This window comes from Apis cerana, linkage group LG13 (assembly GCF_029169275.1).
Source record: "Apis cerana isolate GH-2021 linkage group LG13, AcerK_1.0, whole genome shotgun sequence".
In the NCBI taxonomy this organism is placed as follows: domain Eukaryota; kingdom Metazoa; phylum Arthropoda; class Insecta; order Hymenoptera; family Apidae; genus Apis; species Apis cerana.
Window position 1 is genome coordinate 1,078,251 of NC_083864.1, and position 22,168 is coordinate 1,100,418.

Consider the following 22,168-nt stretch of genomic DNA (forward strand, 5'->3'; position numbering starts at 1 on the left):
ATTTTAATCATATCATTTCAATACACAATTTTATATCCACTAAAAAAATTATAAGCAATGTACTTTTTTTTACATTACTATTTATCATCACATGATTTTATATTGAATATTATTTTACAGTAAATAATTGTATCCGATGGTCAAAATACGATATAGTTGCAACAAGTATTGTGATTCAATGAGTCTAGATTCTCTTTTAGGGCCTTCAGAAATTTTCTTGGGATGTTCATCCTGGGACATGATAATAACTAATAATATCATTGAATTCAATTGGTGTTGTATAAAGATGAAGATAATCAGGAATTAAATAGTATATATTTATTGTAGATATTTTTTAACTAGAATGATGTTGATTATCATTTTTCTGTTTTAGCCAGGCTGAAGCATGTGAAAAATATATAATTGTTAAGTATTGACTTAACTTTCCTCAAAAACAGCATTTAACTCTTTTCTCAGGTAACATATTATCCTTGTTTAAGTTTAATGAATGTCAATAATAGTGGATCGATAATAATGGAAAAATATTTCCATACGAGAAACTTTATTATATGATTTATAAATAAACTGATTATAAATCTTAGGAGAAGTAAATAATGAATTATTTCTTTAATATCGAAAAATTATAAGTAAATTTTTATTTTCAATTTTTGTAAGTATTTAAATATCATGTAATATAACTATGGAATAGATTTGTTTTTTTAAAGAGGAAAAATTTTATTACTTTTAATTATTAAATTAAATTTTAATCTATTATTCAAGGATTACTTTTTCATCTCACTATTTTCAATAATCTAACAGTAATTTATGAACAGATATAATTTCTAAGTTTCCAATCTAAACAGAGATATAAGAGCAATAGCCAAGTCACGATTGCGCGCTTGGTGCTTTGCGTAGATTATCGTGGAAGTGATAGTCTTGATTCTCACCCACTGTGATCCCCCGTTACGAAAGCCCATCCTTCGAAACCGCCCTCCAACGCGACTATTGGTTACTATAACCCTTTCTTAGTTTGCGTTTTCATGGAAAATAATGATTGAAGGCCACATCCGTGACAGCCTTCTAAGTCTCAGATTAATTAGAAAAAAAAAATAGAATTTAGGTCTGATAAATCGAAGTACATAACTAGAATTATTATAATCAATAATAAATTAACGTGAGCAGAAAAAAAACTATTTAAATCACCATTCAATCAATACAAACCATCATACAGTCCTACTATAATAAATGGTTCTTCGAGATCATAAAAATATCAATTTAGGCATTCCATTTATCCAATATTCAAAGTCATTTAGTTTAGACTTTAACAGAAATAATAATCAAAATTTAATATTGATATTTTAATCGTATTAATACCACGTTTTATGTCCATTAATAATTCGTACAAGCTTTACATTTTTCTTTTTCACGTTGCTATTGCATGCTGACGATATTTTTATTCTTCGAATAAAATTATTCAAAAGAAAAATACATTTAACTTTATTAATTTAAAATCTTATGAAAATTTTGATTTGTACGCATATCGGTAAATAGCTAAATTTATCTATGGATTTAAATAAAACATTTATACAAAAATTTACCATAAATTTAAATATAATGTCATATAACGCTTATATATAATATCATATTCCGGAATTTGCTATAATTCGATATATAATTAATAATTTTCGTTAAATAATATACACACATTGCATGTTATTAAAATATCAAATTGTATTATATTAAAATTGTATTATATTAAAACTCCCTATAATTTAAAAAACAGTATTTTGTTTCACAATAGATATTTCCGAGATTAGAATATAAAAATCAAAATTTTTGTCTGTATAATTTATTTTCATGTAATATATTGAAAAATTTTTACAGAATTTCAAGAAGTCTTTTTCTAAAAAATTAGAAAATTAAAAAACTTTTTTCAACTATTGAGTGATTAGCAATGAATTTTAAAAAAAAATGTTTTTTCTTAATATTTCTATTTTATACATGTTTGATAGTTTATATTTAAAGTTTCTTAATAAAATAATATCAAAAATTTCTTTTGGTTTTTTGCGCATTTGAATATTGAATAAATAATTAAAAATTCTAAAAAACAATAAATATTTATATTCTTTCAATTTGATGCAGTTAATTTGTATTATATATTCGAGCTTATTAAGCTATTTTAAAAACTTTATAAATTTTTTTTAAATTATCCTGAAAATTTATTTATTCCTTATTATAAATTTATGTCCATAATTATAAAATCATATAATTATTGTTTATTATTTATATTCTCAATTAAATTTTCAAGGATATTTTGTGGTCAATCCTCAGTTCTAATAATAAAAGATTATATATATGTGTTTTCTATCATATATTTCTAATAAAATTATATTTTATTAAAATATTTCAAATATATTTCATATTACATTATATAAATTACAATAGTGTATAATTTCATTCAAAGTCAAATTAAATGTAAAATTACTCGTTCGACTATTAATAATTGTGTTTTATAACAACAATAATTATTTTTAAAACCCAAGTATAATATAAAACATATAACATATACAACATATAAAAACTACTATAATCAATAAATAGTTTAAATAAATTAGATATTAGGCAAATATTTCTTTTACATTACGTTTCCCTTACCATTCGAACAGAACACATTTTTATTCATATCTTTCAATTCCTTCTTGTTACTTTCATGATATTCATGAATGAAATAACGATATAAAAAATTCATAACTGAATGAATGAAATAATTACAAATAAGATAGAAGTTCTCTTGTAGAACAATCAAAAGATACTATTCATCGTAACAAACTTTCATTCTCCCAACACTGAATAAAATAGGATAAAATAAAGAAAAGAATGAAGGAATATAAAGAATGACGATAAAGATTAATAATATAAACAAGAAAACTATAATTTTCCCGAAATCAATATCTATTATGGAAAATCTCCTTGCAAAAGGTATACATAAAATCGATCAAGTATAATTTACTATTATTGCTATAGATTATATTGTTACTACTGTAAAAAAATAATACTATGAAGAAACAAGAGGGAAGAATATTTGTATAAATAATATATTAAGCCGAGGTGTAGTCGAATGATTCTTCGAGTTCTACATGACAGTCGATATCTGACTATAAAGATGGACGTATTCGACAAATACTATCATACCTATCGTATTATATTGAAAATTATAGGATTATGGCCATACAATAATTCAATCTATGTATGGATTCAGAGATTATTGTTATTGACATTCTATCTTGGGAATGTAATATTTCAGGTGACGAAAATTATAATGTTTCTTTGTTATAATTTATTATATTTTTACTTAAATGATTTATAAGATATTGTAGCATAAAAATATTTCTTCCTCGAAATAATAATATGCATTTATTGTATTTATATAAAAAAATAATGTATTAATATAATGTGCTTTTAAGTTTGTGAATAATGTAGATATTAGCACAATAGAAATATACAAAAACGTATTTGTATAATATTTAAAAGTTATAACATTTTGAACTATACAGTATCTATTTAATATATGTATATATGGCATAATTTTATTTCATTTAAAAATTAATTTTCAAAAAAAAATGAATTCTAGAAATTTTCGTCGATAGAATTGTATACAGATAGAATATATGTACATATCATTTAAAAAGATATAATTTAGGATTTAAAATTTAATTTTTCATTTGCATTTTCAAATATAGAAGAATTTTTTTCATAATTTATTTATATCTAATTGGACGTTAAGCAATAATTCAAGAAATTTTGTTTCAATAAAAGTCTGAAACGAAAAAATTTTATTCGTTTATATATGTTATTCAGCTAGATTTTGTATATATATAATAAAAAGAACATACTAAAATCAATATCTATATTTTTATCTTTATGTCTACATTTCACTTCTATTTTTGACTATATTTTTATTTTATAATAAACTATAATATTATACATATTTTAAAACATCGATTAAATGATAATAATGATAATGTATTTCAAAACACGATTGAAATATTATATTATCATCATAAAATCTAATATTTTAAATGTATTTTAATTAATAAATTTTTAGATAATGTCACTTCTAAGATCTGAAATTACGGTACAAAATTGTATTTTAATATTATCTACGACTTGTCCATTGATAATAATTTTATTACGATATATAAGTTTTATAATATTTTTTCCTACGGTGAGTAAAAATTAAAATTATTCTAGATGTTTTCATGGAAAAATATTTTTTCATATTATTTTTTTTTTTTCTTTGACATAGATAAAACTTCTATTTCATCATATGCGTATGGAAGAAAATATAATACAAGATTCAAAAGAAACAGAAATACGAACGAAATACATCGGTGAATCACGTCACATGATCGAAATATTTTTACGTAAGAAATATGTAAATTTCATTGATAATATCAATTTATAATATTACCATTGTTATCGCAAGAACTTAAATTGCAAAATATTTGTATATCTATTATTATATATTTAAGTTTTTGTTATATATATCCTTCTGATATATAATAATTATAATATTTGAAATCTTTAACAAAAATATTAAATTTTTACAAGAATGATTTTTCAGTGATCATATTATATGAATATTTCAATTTAAACATAAATTATATAATGGTTTTTTTAAATTTTAGGAATACCTTATGCAACTATTGCATTTTATAGTATGTTGGTATTGTATTTTATAATATCAGATTTCATAATGCCTTTGAACGAAACTTATATACGTATCCTTCATTACGTTACATTATTTTCTGTCAATCGAATTATATATTTTTATATTTTATGCTTGAATTTTTTAGTTGTTATCATATTTGGATTATTATCTATAATATGTACAGAATCGATAACTGGACTTTATAGTTGTCATACAGGTGTGTTGTTTAAATTTATTAGGTAAGTAAAGTTATCATATTCATTATGTAATAAATATTAATAATTACTGAATTTATAACATTTTCTATAATATGGATTAACATTCATAAGATTAGAATTAACTGCAAGATGGCATAATTTTATAATATTAATATATAGATTGTATTGATATAAATTAAGTAATATGCATTAAGTGTCAATATACAACTAAATATATTCTAAAAATCGATAATATTCGAGATTCGATAAATCTTAATTTAAAATTCTTCAAGCAATTTTTATTTTGACATAAATTTTCATTTCGGTTTACAGATTTTCAATAATAATTCATTACCAAAATGAAAATTTTCAGAAAGAAAAAATTGTTTGAAATGCCTTAAATTTCACTATTAAAATCTTAAGGATCGATTTTTGAAATTCCGAAATTTTAAATGTATATATACATTATATTGATAAATTTATAAAATATACTTTTAAAAATTCTTATTTTTTAAATTTTTTAATTTTTTTAATATTTAATATATAATAAAAAAACATTAAAAAATATTTTTAATTTCGTTATATTCTTTGCAATTCTAACAAATTGCAGTTTTTAGAAAAAAAAATTTTATATATTATATAAATAAATTAATTCATCGAATTTTTCTAAAAAAAAAACTTAATTAAGTACAATTTTTAAAAAATCGTGTTCTAAGGATGTATTTTTTTATTAATCATACAAGTATATATAATATATATATATAATTAATGTATAAATAAAATAATTTTAAGTAATAAATTATAAAATTTGTTTTAAACAATATTTATTTGCAAATTTCATATTTTTAGCCATCGAATACAAAAGATTACAAAGTATTTAACTATATTTAATCTCTCATCGAAGCAAATTGACTCGAAACTCGCAGAGCTTTATCATGTGGTGGATATGCATAACCAAGCTATCCAGTTGGTAAATTAAAATATGATAATATTATAAGTTGAAGTTGCAGATATTCATATTAATATTTTATTTGCAAATTTCATGTGGCAATGGAAGGCTTCTCAATATCGTAATAAATAATTCAGGAAAACAATATATGATATCCAGTCTTTTACTCGTGATTTCGATGGCTATAAATCTGCATCGAGCAAGTATCTTTTCTTTATTACATGATAATAATAAACGAATTCATAAATGTCAGAATTATCAATTATACCAGTGTTTCATAATTTGTTCACACAATTAGTCTCTTAAATGTATTATTCAAAATAATATTTTATACGAAACTTATATTTAAAAAGAAATATCTTTTGGTAGCTCCTTCATTTGTCAAAGTGAAGATTTTATATATTTCTCTGATCTATATTTTTTTTAAATAAAGTTTTTTAATAAAGTTATATATTTTATTTAATAATTCCAAATATATTTCTCTAATTATGATTTTTAAATATCATGCAAGATTATTTACTACTTCAATATTTATTATCATAAACTAGTACAAATTCTTCATATCTTATATTTTAAAGAACAGCACATCGATTCTTTCAAAAATATGACAATTAATTTGGAAAAACATCTTTTAAGGGATTCTCCATATAATGATTGATTTTTCTCGAATAATTTATTCATTCATGTAACTCTAAAGAAAAATTTAAATGCTATGAAATATAATAATATTTACATCGATAAATCATATTATTCATCATGTTAATAACTTATTTTAATGAAGAATATCTTCACTATCTACTATCAACTATCTATAAAACAAAATTTTAACAATGATAAAAGATTTTTAATGATTTTCAAAGATTAACATAATTGCACCCATGAATTGAAATATATTTCAATCTTATAAAATACATATAATTTTATTTAAAAATATCAATATTATCGTCAGATTTCAAAAAAATTTTAACGGTTGACTTCTTAAGAAATAAAAAATTACTTCTTGAAAAATATGTTTTATATGTAAATGTTTTTTTAAGTGATACATAATTCAAAAAATAATTGTGCGAATGAAACTTAAATTTTCAAAATCATGCAATAATCTTGCATAAAATTTTTTTTAATTTTTTTAATTTATGAAACATATGAAACAAGATATTTAGAATTTATATATATTGGTTAAATACATAATAATAAATAAATATACCAATAAATGTAATTAATGTAAAAATTAATATATCATATTGAATATACTTATATTTTTTAAATATTTTACAGCTAATAAATGCGTTTACAATTAAGAAGGATCAATTAGAAATTTTAATTTCTCTTATAATTTTTACCAATCAATTAGTGTTTACATTTTTATGCAACCATAGTGCTCAGATACTTATAAATAACAGTGAAGAATTTTTTCATGAATTGTAAGTTTGAATTTTTATTCATGAAATTAATTTTATTAAAACAGTAACAATAAAAAAATATTCATTGGACAGATATATATCTGTATGGTATTCCGTACCATTAAAAGTACAAAAGATTTTATTACTTATTATGATACGAAGCTCAACGGCATGTATATTTCACATCTGTGGTGTGTTCGTTCCATGTCACGCAGGATTTACAACGGTAATTTGTTTGAGTACGAATGTCATCATCATTTTAATTCAAAACTAATAAAAATTGTTTCATTTCAGATGTTGAATACCTCGTTTTCATATTTTAGTTTGATGTACTCGATATAATAGAATCGATAGTATCATCAGTATTAAATATATTAGTATCGAAATAAATTATTATTATTACTCTATACTTTACTCTTGTTCTTTATTTTGTCGATTCTTCTTGTAAATATTTTCTCAATTATATAAATATTCTATATAAAGTTTTTTGAATTGCTAATATTTTTATATTATATTTGTTGTTGACCATTATGATTAATTTAAAATAATTACTATATCGCACATTTATTCTTTATTTGTGAGAGAAAATAACCGTTTCCTTTTTTTTATTTATCCTTAAATATTTATATTAAACCTATTATTTTTATATTTATCTTTTATTATCTTTATATCATAGCACTTAATTATTTCTAACATAACAATAATAAAGTAAAAATCTTGATATTCAAAAACAAATACGAAACAAATATGATAATAGTAAGAAAAAAATTATTACGATATAAATGATAGATTCAGTTTTTTTTTAATTCCGTTGATGTATTCTCTCATTTTTTTTTTCGATTTCTATATTTGCACTCAATAATATATATAATATAATAATTTTTAAATAATGACAAGTTTTACATGAGTTTTTCTTTGAATCATTTCATTTTAAATATTATCACAACGATCATTTTATATATAATATTATATAAGATTAATTTCATTCTTTAACTAGAATTTTTGTTGGCTTATCTTTTCGTACGTCGTTTAATTCGAAAAAAGAAATCAAAATTGTTCTTACAAATATTTATAAATGAATGATCTGCAAATGATCGAAATTTCACTTATAATGAATGTAAAGTAAAAAAAAGACATTTTTATCATTCTTAATCATTGGGCTTCAATTTTTTTTTGTTTATTTCTTATATTATAAATTTTTTTTTTCGCTTTTTAAAAAAAAATCAAAAATTCTATACATCATTTGGATAATATATTATAATTTTTTCCAAATTAATTTTATTTATTCGATTATTTTATCGAAGAAAATATTATAACGAACCTAAAATTGACTTTTGATAAGAGTAACATATCAGTAAGATGAAAAATTATAAGATAATATATAATTAATATATAAAAATTACTTTAGACAGTAATTAATATAATTATTATAATGCATTACACAAATATTTTACATATTACCATTCAAGCAAAATACATTCCTTTGTATTGATCTCTTCTATTTTCTCCTTGTTATTTTTATTGAACGAAATAATGATATGAAATATTTGTAACTGAATAAAATAACGATACAAGTAAGAAAGAAGTAACCTCTTATGAAGTAACCGAAAGATACTATTCATCGTAACAAATTTTCATCCTCTCAACACTTGGAATAGAAGAAGAAAAAATAAAGAAAAGAATAAAGGAATATAAAAAACGACAATAAAGATTAATAATACAAACAAGAAACTTGAAAACTATAATTTTCTCGAAATCAATATCTATTATGGAAAAACTTTTTGCATAAAATTGATCGATTATAATTTATTGCTATTATAACACATTATACTGTTTCTATTATAGATAAATGATATTAGCAAAATACAAAAGCGAAAAATAATTGCATAAATAATATATCAAGCAGAGGTGTAATCGAATGATTCTTCGAGTTCTATACGACAGTCGACGTTTGACTAGGAAAATGGATGTATTTGACAAACAGTATCATAGTTATCGTACTGTAATGAAAATTGTAGGATTGTGGCCGTACAATAACTCGATTTATATATGGATTCAGAGATCGTTGTTATTGACATTCTTTCTTGGTAATGTAATATTTCAGGTAATAAAAATTGACTTTTCTTTGTGGAATTTCATTGTATTTTTACTTATATATTATAGGATTGTAAAATGATTATTTCAGCATATTAATGTTTCCTTTCGTAAATTAATAATATGCATTTGTTGTATTTATATGAAATATATTGATATATTAAGATTTTAATTTTATGATTAATATACAGATATTACTGTGATATTAATGTATAAAAACAGATTTTGCACACTATTTAAAAGTTATACTTTAAAGTATAGAGTCCAAGTTAATATATATTATATACATTATATATTATATATATTATACATAATTTTATTTTATTTAAAAATTAAGTTTTAAAAAAAGTGAATTTTTCCATTTACATATATACATATTTATCCATTTTTAATCATTTTTTTTAAGAAAACAAATAAGAAACTTAAGCAGTAAAATTTAATTTTATATTTTTCACATATTTTTATGTATAAAATAATTTTTTTTTGTATCTAATTAAAGAACAGTTTTATTTTAAAAAATAAATATTTATTATATAATAATTTTATTTTAGAGAATTAAATTTAAAAATTTAATTTATAAAACTATCGAAATTAATTTTTTTGAAAGAAAAACTTGAAGCACAAGAAATTTTTTTCTTTTTCATTTCTTTATACATGTTATTCGGCTAGATTTTATATAAATATATAAAAAGAACATATTAAAATTAATATCTATGAAATTTTTATTTTCATATTTACATTTTTTGCTTCTACTTGTACCTTTATTTTTGTATTTTTGAAATAATATCTATAACATTATATATATCTTTAAATGCTGATTAAATGATGGTAATATATTTAAAAACACGATTAAAATATTATATCATCATTAAAAAATTGAATTCTATTATATTTTATTATTATATTATAATTTCATATATAATTATATTCTATAATTATTTTCTTCTATAATTAATAATCTTTTAAGCATTATTCTGGTCAACAAATAGAACACATTTTTAGATTGTGTCACTTTTAAAATCCGAAATTACGTTACGAAACTGTATTTTAATATTATCTACCACCTGTCCATTTATGATAGTTTCGTTACGATACGTATGTTTTATAATACTTTTTCCTACGGTGAGTAGAAATTAAAATTATATTAAACTTTCATAATTAAATTTTTATAAAAAATTTTTTCTTTCATTTTACCATATTTTACCATAGATAAAACTTTTATTTCACCATATGCGTATGGAGGAAAGTATAATACAAGATTCAATAGAAACACAAATCCGAACGAAATACATCAACGATTCCTGCTATATGATCGACATTTTTTTCTGTAAGAAATGTGTAATTTTTTTGATTTTTAATAACATTTTCATTGTAATAATTTACAAATATTCACAAATATTATTTATATATCTATTATATTTAAATTACTTTATTATTATATACATTTTTTATATGTATATATATATATAATTATAATATTTGTAATTCTTGTACTCGTTATTTCGTAATAAAAATACTAAGATTTTTTTCTTTTTTTACAGTAATACAGAAGTTGGTTTTTCAATATTATATTAATTAATCGATTTAAATATCAACTAAATAATTGAATCCGAATAATTGTTTTTTTTTTAGGGATGGCTTATACAAGTATCGCATTGAGCAGTATATCGTTATTGTATTTTGTAACATTGAATTTCATAATGCCTCTGAACGAATTTCGTATCATTCGTCATATTACATTATTTTCTATCAATCGAACCATACATTTTAATATTTTATGCTTGGATTTTATATTTGTTGTAATATTTGCATTATTATCCGTAATATGTACGGAATCGATAATCGGACTTTATAGTTATCACACAAGTGTGTTGTTTAAAATTATTAAGTGAGTAATGTTATCATATTATATCTGGCACGATATTTATTATGTAACAAATAATAACAATAATATTTCAAATTTTTCTCAAAATAAATTAATATTAACGATAAAATTATAATTAGCAAGATCGCATAATCTTTGTAAGTTTAATAATAATATAATTAAAATATTATATTTTTTTCTTATTCCTTATATGGAATATTAATATTCAGGATGTGTTAATATTTATATACACTAATATAAGCAACTTTTTTTGCGAACGAAATATATTAATCCACGGTTTTTCGTTAACAAAATTTTCACGAAGAAAAAGTTGCTTGAAACTTTTCACATATCACCATTTAAGCTTTAAATTTAAAATTTATTAAAATATTATTTTAGTAATTTCGAAATTTTTAACACATGTGTATATAAATCTGATATTAATCTACAAATTTTTAAAATTTTTACTTATTCATAAAAATTTAACAACATATATTTGAAAAATTGAAAGAAATATCCTTCACTATTTTCTTCACGATTTTGAGAAATTTAAAAACTTTTTCAAAAATTTTTGTTATATATTATATATAGTAAATTGATTCATTTAACTTTTCAAAAAGAAACTTATTTAGTACAATTTTTAAAAAAATTATTTGTATTTTAAAAAGTGCACTAATTTTTTCGACAAACTGTAGAACACGAACAAAATAAATTTAAATATATTTTTAGCTATCGACTACAAAAGATTATTACGTATTTGACTATAGTCAATCTCTCGTCGAAACAAATTGAAATGAAACTCGCGGAGCTATATCGCGTGGTGGATATACATAACCAAGCTATCGAGTTGGTAAATTAGAATGTAATTATATTATAAATTGATTTCATATATATTTATGATAATATTTTATTTGCAAATTTCATGTGGCAATAAAAGACTTATCGATGTCATCATAAATAATTCAGGAAAACAGTTTATGATATCTACTCTTTTATTTGTGATTTCGATGGCTATAAATCTCTATCGAGTAAGTATCTTTTCTTCTTTACACGATAATGATAAACGAATTCGAAGTTATTGAAATTCTCGATTAATATATTGGATCTTTTATTTTAATCTATCCATACAATTTCTTGAATTATTCAAAATGAAGTTTATAAACTTGCGTTTGAAAGAAGATGACTTTTTCTCTTTGATTTGAAATTGATCCTTTTTTTAAATAAAATTATATGTTTCCGTTTAGCGAAGACTCTGAAATGAATTCATTATTCTAATTATTGTTTTTGATTGTCATTCAAGATTATTCATTATTAATCAAAATTCACTAATTATAAAAATTATTCTTCATCCTTATCCAAAGATACAGCCTTATATATTTATGCAATGATTTATTCTTTTCCTAAATAAAAAGTTTCTTCAAATTTTCTTTTTCTTCAAAAAATATTTGAGAAATATTTCTTATGCGACTCTCATATACATTAATTCATCTCGAAAAATTTTTTCATTTATGTAACTCTAAAAAAAAATTCAAATGATACTATTAACTTTAATAAAATACTCACATCGATAAATCTATTATTCATTATATTAATGAAGAAAATGTTCTAAAACCATACACAAAACAAAATTTAAATAATTATATATAAAATTGAGCTAATTTCGTATATAATCGCAATCCTAAATATATGTAGTTTTATCTAAAAAAAAGAAGATTATCCTCAAATTTCAAAAACAAATTTAAATATGTATTTGAACATAAAACGATCTTTTGAAATGCAAATTTCATATGTAACTTTTTTTTTAAATAAAATAATTGTGCGAATAGAAATTAAAATGAGATATCGTGTATAAGCAATTTTGCATAAGACTTATGTGAATTTTAATACTAAAAGAGATATTTCGAATTTATAATTTATATAAAAATATACCAATAAATCAACTTAAAAATAAATGTATCTTATTGAATATACTTATTTTTTATTATTTCACAGCTAGTAAATGCGATTACAATTAAGAAGGATCAATTAGAAATTTCAATCTCTCTTATCTTTTTTGTCAATCAATTCATAATTATGTTTTTATGTAATCACAGCGGTCAAATACTTATAGACAACAGTCAAAAATTATTCGATGAATTGTAAGTTTGAATTTTTATTCATTAATATAATTAGCAATAATATTAAAAAAGTATGTCACTATTCTTTGGACAGATATATTTCTGTATGGTATTTTGTACCGTTAAAAGTACAAAAGATTTTATTGCTGATCATGATACGAAGCTCGACGAAATGTATGTTTCACATCTTGGGTATATTCACTCCATGCTATACAGGATTTTCAAAGGTAATTTATTCAAATAAATACACGATTATCGTTTTAACCAAAGCTAATAAAAATTGCTATATTTCAGATGTTAAGTAAATCGTTTTCATATTTTACCTTCATGTACTCGATGCAATAGAATCGATAGTATCACATTAGATGTATTAATATTGAAATAAACATTTATTATTCTATATTTCAACATGATATTTGTCCTTTATTTTCTTTATTCTTCTTATCAATATTTCTTTCAATTAAGTAACTATTCTCAATTGCTAATTTATATTATTTGTTACTAACCATTTCGGTGCCATTATAATTATTAATCTTAGAATAATATTTATTTGTTAATTCTAGGAGAATGTTAAATCAATTTTATCAATTTTATTTCAGAACTTTTCGCAAATTTTTATACATAACGCAACATAATATTCTTTTACAAATTATTTCTATCTAATCAAAGGGCAATTTCGTTTTGAAAATTAAATTTAAAACTTTTATTTAAAAAAATATTTAAATTTATTTTTTTCAAAAAATGTTTCAAACGAAAAAATTTTATTATATTTTTTTCATTTTTAATCTGCTTATATTATATTACATTATATTACATTGAATTTGTAAAATAGAATATGATTATGTTATAAATTGATTTCAATAGATACTTATTAATATTTTATTTGCAAATTTTATATGGTAATAAAAAACTTATCGATGTCATCATAAACAATTCAGAAAAACAGTTTATGATATCTACTGTTCTAAGTATGATTTCAATAGCTAATAAATCTGCATCGAGTAAGTATCTTTTCTTACACGATAATGATAAAAGAAGTTATCGAAAATCTCGATTAATATATCGGATATTTTATTTAAATCTATCAATTATTTCATTGAATTACTCACTATTCGAAAGAATAGTTTATACGAAATATTATATTTAAAGGAGATAATGGTGGCAACTTTTTCTGTTTTGTGATCAGTGCTTTTCTTAAGTAAAATTATAAGTTTCTATTTATTGAGGATTGTCTATTCATGATTTTTGATTTTTGAAAGTTATGATTTTTGAAAATTATTCAAAATGATTTATTATTATTCGACATTTATTATTTTAATTAATAGAAATTAAATAATTATGTTCTATGTTTTAAAGAACAGTTTTGCACATCTGTACAATGATTATTCTGTTCTTAAATGAGTTCTGCACTATCACAATTAATTTGAGAGACATTTCTTATGCGAATCTTCATATACAATTGATTCGTTTCCAAAAATTTTTTCGTTTATGTAACTCTAAAAAAAATCCAAATTGAATAATAACTTTGATGAAATATTTACATCGATAAATCGTACTATTCATGATATTAATAATTTATTTCAATTGAAATCTTCTAGCCATAAAAAGCAAAATTTAAACAATTATATGTGATCTTGAGTGACTTTCAATGACTAACATAATTAGACTAATTTGTATATTCCAAATATATTACAATCCTGGTTAAATACCTAGTTAAGTAATTTCATTTAAAAAAATAAAGATTATCCTCAGATTTCAGAAACATTTTAAACATATTTGATATTTGATTATAAGATGATCTCTTGAAATACAAATTTTATTATATGCAATATTTTTTTTTAAATAATATATAATTCAGAAGATAATAGAAATTAAAATAAATCGTATATAGGTAATCTTACATAAGATATTCTTAAATTTTTGTGAATTTTATGAAATATATTGTAAAAGACGCTACGAATTTATAAAAATAAATAAATAATAAATAAATGTAATAATATATCGATAAATATAATTAATTTAAATAAATATATCTTATTAAATATAATATTTTTTTTTAATATTAAATAATTAAATGTATATATAATATTATAGTTAAAAAGGATCAATTAGAAATTTTCATTCCTCGTATAACTTTTATCAATGAATTGATGATGATATTTTTATGTAACCACAATGGTCAGATACTTATAGACAACTGTGAAGAATTATTTATTGAATTGTAAGTTTGAATTTTTATTCATTAATATAATTAGCACCAATGTTAAAAAAATATGTCACTATAGTATTTTGTATCGTTCAAGATATAAAAGATTTTTTTTTCAACTATTTGTGATTAAAAATAAATTCTTAAAAATTTTTTTTATTTTTTCTTAATATTTATATTTTATGTATGTTTGATAGATTTAATTTAAAGTTTATAATGTTAAAAAAATAGTGTTAAAGATTTATTTTCATTTTTTGAGCCATTGATCACTAAACAAGTTTTAAAAATAAATTAAATACTACATTAAAAATACTAAAAAATGGTAAATATTTGTATTTTCTTCGAATCGATACAACAAATTTGTAATATATATTATTTTTCCGCTTCATTCTTAATAACCAATTTTAGAAATTTTAGAAATATTTTTTCGAATTATCTTATAAATTTATTTTATTGTTTTTTGTTATAAATTTATATTAATAACTTAAAATTATAAAATTATTATTATTTATTATTCATATTCTCAATTGATTTTAAGATATTTATTTTAATCCTCAATTCTAATAATAAAAGATGATATATTTATACATTTTTTTCTATTATATATTCCTAATAAAATTGAATTTCAATTAAAATATTTCATATATATTTCATATATACTTATTTTACATAAATAGTGCACACTTTTGTTCAAAATCAAATTAAAAATAATAAAATTTCTCCTTCAAGTAATTAAATGATTAATTGCACTCTACATATATTCTACAAAATAACTTCAAATGATAATTATTTAACTAATATTAATACGGTATTCAGTATCTAAAAATTAGACAATAATTAATACAATATAATATTTTAAGATACTAATCTTTATTTATTTTATTTTATTTTATTTTAAGATACTAAGATGCAAATCTTTTTCTTATATTATTACTATTCGAGTAAACATTTCCTTTTCTGTTGACTACTTCCAATTTTTTTCTTGTTACTCCAAATAAATGAAATAACTATATGAGGTATTTATAATTGAATAAAGAACCGATATAAGTAAGAAAAAAGTTTTCTTGTAAAGTAACTGGAAGATTGTAACAAACTTTCATTCTCTCAACATTTGGATATAAAAAGAAAACAAATGAAGAAAAAACTGAAAGAATAAAAAAAAACGACAAAGATTATAATAATAATACAAACAAGAAATTTAAGAAAACTATAATTTTCTCGAAAACAATATCTATTATGGAAAATCTTTTTACAGAAAGTATACATAAAATCAATCGAGTATAATTTACTGCTATTGCTATAGATTATATTGTTACTACTGTAATAAAAATAATACTATGAAAAAACAAGCGGGAAAAACATTTGTATAAATAATATATTAAGCCGAGGTGTAGTCGAATGATTCTTCGAGTTCTACATGACAGTCGATATCTGACTATAAAGATGGACGTATTCGACAAATACTATCATACCTATCGTATTATATTGAAAATTATAGGATTATGGCCGTACAATAATTCAATCTATGTATGGATTCAAAGATTGTTGTTATTGACATTCTATCTTGTAATATTATCTTGTATATCTTGTATATGTAATGTAATATTTCAGCTGACGAAAATTATAATTTCTCTTTGTTATAATTTATTATATTTTTATTCAAATAATTTATAGGATATTGTCTATTTATTACAACATATTAATGTTCTTTTTCATAAATTAATAATATGCATTTATTGTATTTGAAATAATAATGTATTATGATATTAAGTTCGTGAATAATATATACATATTATTAGGAATATATAAAAACATGCTTGCATAATACTTAAAAGTTGTTACATTTTATACAGGATCCAGTTAATATATATTCCACATTTTATTTCATTAAAATAAAAATTAGTTTTCAAAAAAAAATTAATTCTGGAAATCATCGATTATTCTTTATCAACGTATATATGTATATATATATATATATATATATATATATATATATATATATATAAAATATATATTATTTAAAAAAAAATTAAAATTTAATTCTACATTTCTTGCATATTTTCATATATAAAAGAATCTTCTTACATAATTTATTTATAATTTTGTATTTATTTGAAAATTAAACAATTACACTTTGAAAAATTTAATTTTTTTTTTAAACTTTTAAAGTCAAAATTTCAAATTTAATTTTTTTAATAAAAAACCTGAAACAACAAAATTTTGGTTTTTTTAACCACTATATTATAAGCTATTTTATATATCTATAAACAGATTATACTAAAATCAATATCTATGTTTACTATATCTTCACATCTCTATTTTTTATTATATTTTCGTTTCACAATAAATTGTAATAAACTGTAATATATTTTAAAACGTCGATTAAATAATAAAAATAATAATATATTTAAAAATGCAATTGAAATATTATATAATCCTTATAAGATCTAATATTTTTAACGTATTTTGATAAATATTTTTAGATTGTGTCACTTTTAAAATCTGAAATTATGCTACAAAACTGTATTTTAATATTGTCTACGATTTGTCCACTTGTGATAATTTCGTTACGATATATATGTTTTATAGTATTTTTCCCTATGGTAAGTAAAAATTAAATTATTTTAAACTTTTCCATGGAAAAATATCTCTACTTCTTATTTTATTTGACATAGATAAAATATTTATTTCATCATATACGTATGGAGGAAAATATAATACAAGATTCGATAGAAAAACGAATACGAACAAAATGTATCAACGATTCGTGTCATATGATCGAAATACTTTTGCGTAAGAAATATGTAAATTTCATTGATGATGTCAATATTATCATTGTCATTGTAAGAACTTATATATTCCAAAATATTTTTATAATATATTTTGTATTTAAGTTTTTATTATGTATATTCTTCTTATGTATGTAACTATAATACTTGTAAATCTTTCTCGTTATTTCTTCACAAAAATATCAGATTTTCTTTCATTTTTACAACAAGAACAATGATAATATTATATGAATATTTCCGTTTCAACATAAACTATATTATTGAATGGTTTTTCTAAATTTTAGGGATGCTTTATGCAACTATTGCATTCTATAGTATGTTTATATTATATCTTGTAATATCGGATTTTATGATGCCTTTGAACGAATCTCTTATACGTATCCTTCGTTACGTTACATTATTTTCTGTTAATCGAATCATATATTTTTACATTTTGTGCTTGGATATTTTATTTGTTGTCATATTTGGATTATTATCTATAATATGTACGGAATCAATAATCGGACTTTGTAGTTATCATACGAGCATATTGTTTAAAATTATTAGGTAAGTAAAGTTATTATATTCATCTTATGATACTTATTATGTAATAAATATTAATTATTATTATATTTATTAACATTTTTTACAATATGAATTATAATAATTCATAATTCATAATTTATAAGATTATAATTAATTTCAAAATCGCATAAATTTAATATTATTTAAAATGTTAATATTTTTACTTATTTCTTATATAGAATATTAATATATATTGTCCTAATATACATTAAATATTGTACATTAATTGTTAATATATAAATAAATATGTTCGAGAAATCGATTCGACTTGATTTATAATTATGAGATGACTTTCGATTGGCCACAGTTTTTCCATAATAATTCGTTACCAAAATGAAAATTTTTTTTACCATTTAAGTCTTGTCACTATTAAAATTTTAACGATCGATTTTAAAAATTTTAAAATTTTAAACATTTATATACATAAATATTGACAAATTTGTAGAATACATTTTCTAAATTTTTATTAAACGTCTAATATATAGTAAAAAAAAAATTTTTTAAATATCTTTCATTATTTTGCGATTCTAATAAGAAATTGCAGTTTTTATAAAAAATTTTATATATATTATACAGCAAATTAATTCATTTAATTTTTTCCAAAAAAAAGGGAACTTAAATCATTAAATATAAGTTTTAAGAAGTTATTGTGTTTTAAAGGATCCATTAATTTTTTATCAACCATAGAATATAAATAAAATAAATTTAAATAATATATTTAAAATTCTTTAAGCGATGTTTATTTACGAATTTCTCATATTTTTAGCTATCGAATACAAAAGATTATTACGTATTTGACTATAGTCAATCTCTCGTCGAAGCAAATTGACTCAAAGCTTACAGAGCTATATCGCGTGGTGGATATGCATAACCAAGCTATCAAGTTGGTAAATTAAAATGTGATAATATAAATTGATCGCGCAGATATTCATATTAATATTTTATTTGCAAATTTCATGTGACAATGGAAGACTTATCGATGTCATCATAAATAATTCAGGAAAACAGTTTATGGTATCTACTCTTCTATTTGTGATTTCGATGGCTATAAATCTGTATCGAGTAAGTATCTTTTCTACACGATAATAATAAACAAATTCGAAGTTATTGAAATTCTCGATTAATATATCAGATTTCCTATTTTAATCTGTCCACAATTATTTCTTGAATTATGGATTATTCAAAATGATAATTTATACGATAAATTTCCATTTAAAAGAAAATGTTGATGGAAGCTTTTCTTTAGGTGATTTACGTTTTTTTTAAATAAAATTATATATTTCTATTTAGCGATCGACTTTGTATTCATTGCCCTAATTATGAAGCGTCATTTAAGATTATTTATTATTTTACATTTATTATTATTAATTAATAGAAATTGTTTCTTATATTCAAAAGAATAGTTTTGCATATTTAAGTAATAATTTATACTGTTTCTAAATAATCCAGCCTCTCAAAGGTATCGCAATTAATTTGCTAGACATTTCTTATGCGATTCTTCATATACATTGATTCATCTCGAAAAATTTTTTCGTTTATGTAACTCTAAAAAAAAATTCAAATGATACCAATAATTTTAATAAAATACTTACATCGATAAATCTATTATTCATTATATTAATGAAGAAAATGTTCTAAAACCATACACAAAACAAAATTTAAATAATTATATATAAAATTGGGCTAATTTCGTATATAATCGCAATCCTAAATATATGTAGTTTTATCTAAAAAAAAGAAGATTATCCTCAAATTTCAAAAACAAATTTAAATACGTATTTGAACATAAAACGATCTTTTGAAATGCAAATTTCATATGTAATTTTTTTTTTTAAATAAAATAATTGTGCGAATAGAAATTAAAATGAGACATCGTGTATAGGCAATTTTGCATAAGACTTATGTGAATTTTATTACTAAAAGAGATATTTCGAATTTATAATTTATATAAAAATATACCAATAAATCAACTTAAAAATAAATGTATCTTATTGAATATACTTATTTTTTATTATTTCACAGCTAGTAAATGCGATTATAATTAAGAAGGATCAATTAGAAATTTCAATCTCTCTTATCTTTTTTGTCAATCAATTCATAATTATGTTTTTATGTAATCACAGCGGCCAGATACTTATAGACAACAGTCAAAAATTATTCGATGAATTGTAAGTTTGAATTTTTATTCATTAATATAATAGCAATAATATTAAAAAAGTATGTCACTATTCTTTGGACAGATACATTTCTGTATGGTATTTTGTACCGTTAAAAGTACAAAAGATTTTATTGCTGATCATGATACGGAGCTCAATGACATGTATGTTTCACATCTTGGGTGTGTTCATACCATGTCATATAGGTTTTTCGAAGGTAATTTGTTTAAATAAGCACATAATCATTGTTTTAATCCAAATTAATGAAAATTCCTGCATTTCAGATAATAAGTACATCATTTTCATATTTTACTATGATATACTCGATACAATAGAATTGATGATATCGTATTAGACGTATTAGTATTGAAATAAATAATTATTATTATTCTAATTATACACTTCATTTTCATATTTGTTTTTTATTTATTCTATTTGTCAATATTTACTCATTTAAATATTCTATAACTATTTTTTTGAATTGCTAATTAATTTATGTTATTTGTTATCGATCATTTCGATATCATTATAAATAATATAGAATAATTATTATTCCGCAAGTTTATTTCTTAATTCTAAAAGAAAATAGCCATTTCATTTTTGATATGATCTTTTTCACACCATTCAAAAAAAAGATAATGAAAAAAAAATGAAAATATGTATGAGAAAAAATGAAATGGAAGAAAATAACTAATTACGATTTTTCAAAGGAAAATATTTATTTGAGTATTTGCATTGCAATTTTCTTACAAATTGCGCACAATTATAATTATGATTTAAGAGAAAATATTTCCTGGTGCGTAATAAAGTATCAATTAATTTTAGATTTTTCTTTTTCTTTTAATTTTACATTGTGCAAATGGAGAAATACGTGATCAGTCAATCATTCGAAAATTGAAGACATATCTTTTTCTTTGTACGAAGAAATTTTTATTTCATTGCATTTCTTCTTTCCAAATATGATGATGAACTCTTCTTTTTGAGATCTATATCAATAAATACACTTGTCAAAATCTAAACTACTGAATGAATATTGCCCATATGATGCCCGAACTGATGCTATTATTCGAAGAACCATCTACTTTGAGTGAACGAATGATAGTTTGCAGCTGATTGATTACTATAATGATTCTAACTATACT

The 22,168-nt window shown here is 20.7% G+C and overlaps 2 protein-coding genes across 2 annotated transcripts; both read left to right on the forward strand.

Annotated features, from left to right (window-relative positions):
• Window positions 1-2,499: 2,499 nt before the first annotated feature.
• Window positions 2,500-7,754, forward strand: LOC133667143 (uncharacterized). Its single transcript, XM_062083509.1, has 8 exons — window positions 2,500-3,283; window positions 4,085-4,204; window positions 4,286-4,403; window positions 4,668-4,929; window positions 5,737-5,853; window positions 5,945-6,035; window positions 7,112-7,257; window positions 7,330-7,754. The coding sequence occupies exons 1-8, from the start codon at window positions 3,098-3,100 to the stop codon at window positions 7,508-7,510; spliced, it is 1,221 nt and encodes a 406-aa protein (XP_061939493.1). The 5' UTR covers window positions 2,500-3,097; the 3' UTR covers window positions 7,511-7,754.
• An 8,742-nt stretch (window positions 7,755-16,496) lies between these two features.
• Window positions 16,497-21,401, forward strand: LOC107996975 (uncharacterized). The gene is made up of 9 exons (XM_062083989.1): window positions 16,497-17,083; window positions 18,001-18,120; window positions 18,193-18,310; window positions 18,591-18,852; window positions 19,637-19,753; window positions 19,842-19,932; window positions 20,893-21,038; window positions 21,111-21,317; window positions 21,362-21,401. Exons 1-9 carry the CDS (start codon window positions 16,916-16,918, stop codon window positions 21,399-21,401), a joined length of 1,269 nt encoding a protein of 422 aa, XP_061939973.1. The 5' UTR covers window positions 16,497-16,915.
• The last annotated feature ends 767 nt before the right edge of the window (window positions 21,402-22,168 follow it).

What these genes read in the sequence shown, in the direction of transcription:
- LOC107996975 (XM_062083989.1), top strand. Translation starts at nt 16,916, where the DNA reads ATGATTCTTCGAGTTCTACATGACAGTCGATATCTGACTATAAAGATG. An exon ending in TGTTATTGACATTCTATCTT is followed by an intron (nt 17,084 to 18,000) that starts GTAATATTATCT and finishes AAATATTTTTAG; the next exon opens with ATTGTGTCACTTTTAAAATC. An exon ending in TGGCTATAAATCTGTATCGA is followed by an intron (nt 19,933 to 20,892) that starts GTAAGTATCTTT and finishes ATTATTTCACAG; the next exon opens with CTAGTAAATGCGATTATAAT.
- LOC133667143 (XM_062083509.1), top strand. Translation starts at nt 3,098, where the DNA reads ATGATTCTTCGAGTTCTACATGACAGTCGATATCTGACTATAAAGATG. An exon ending in TTGGGAATGTAATATTTCAG is followed by an intron (nt 3,284 to 4,084) that starts GTGACGAAAATT and finishes ATAAATTTTTAG; the next exon opens with ATAATGTCACTTCTAAGATC. An exon ending in GAAGAATTTTTTCATGAATT is followed by an intron (nt 7,258 to 7,329) that starts GTAAGTTTGAAT and finishes TTCATTGGACAG; the next exon opens with ATATATATCTGTATGGTATT.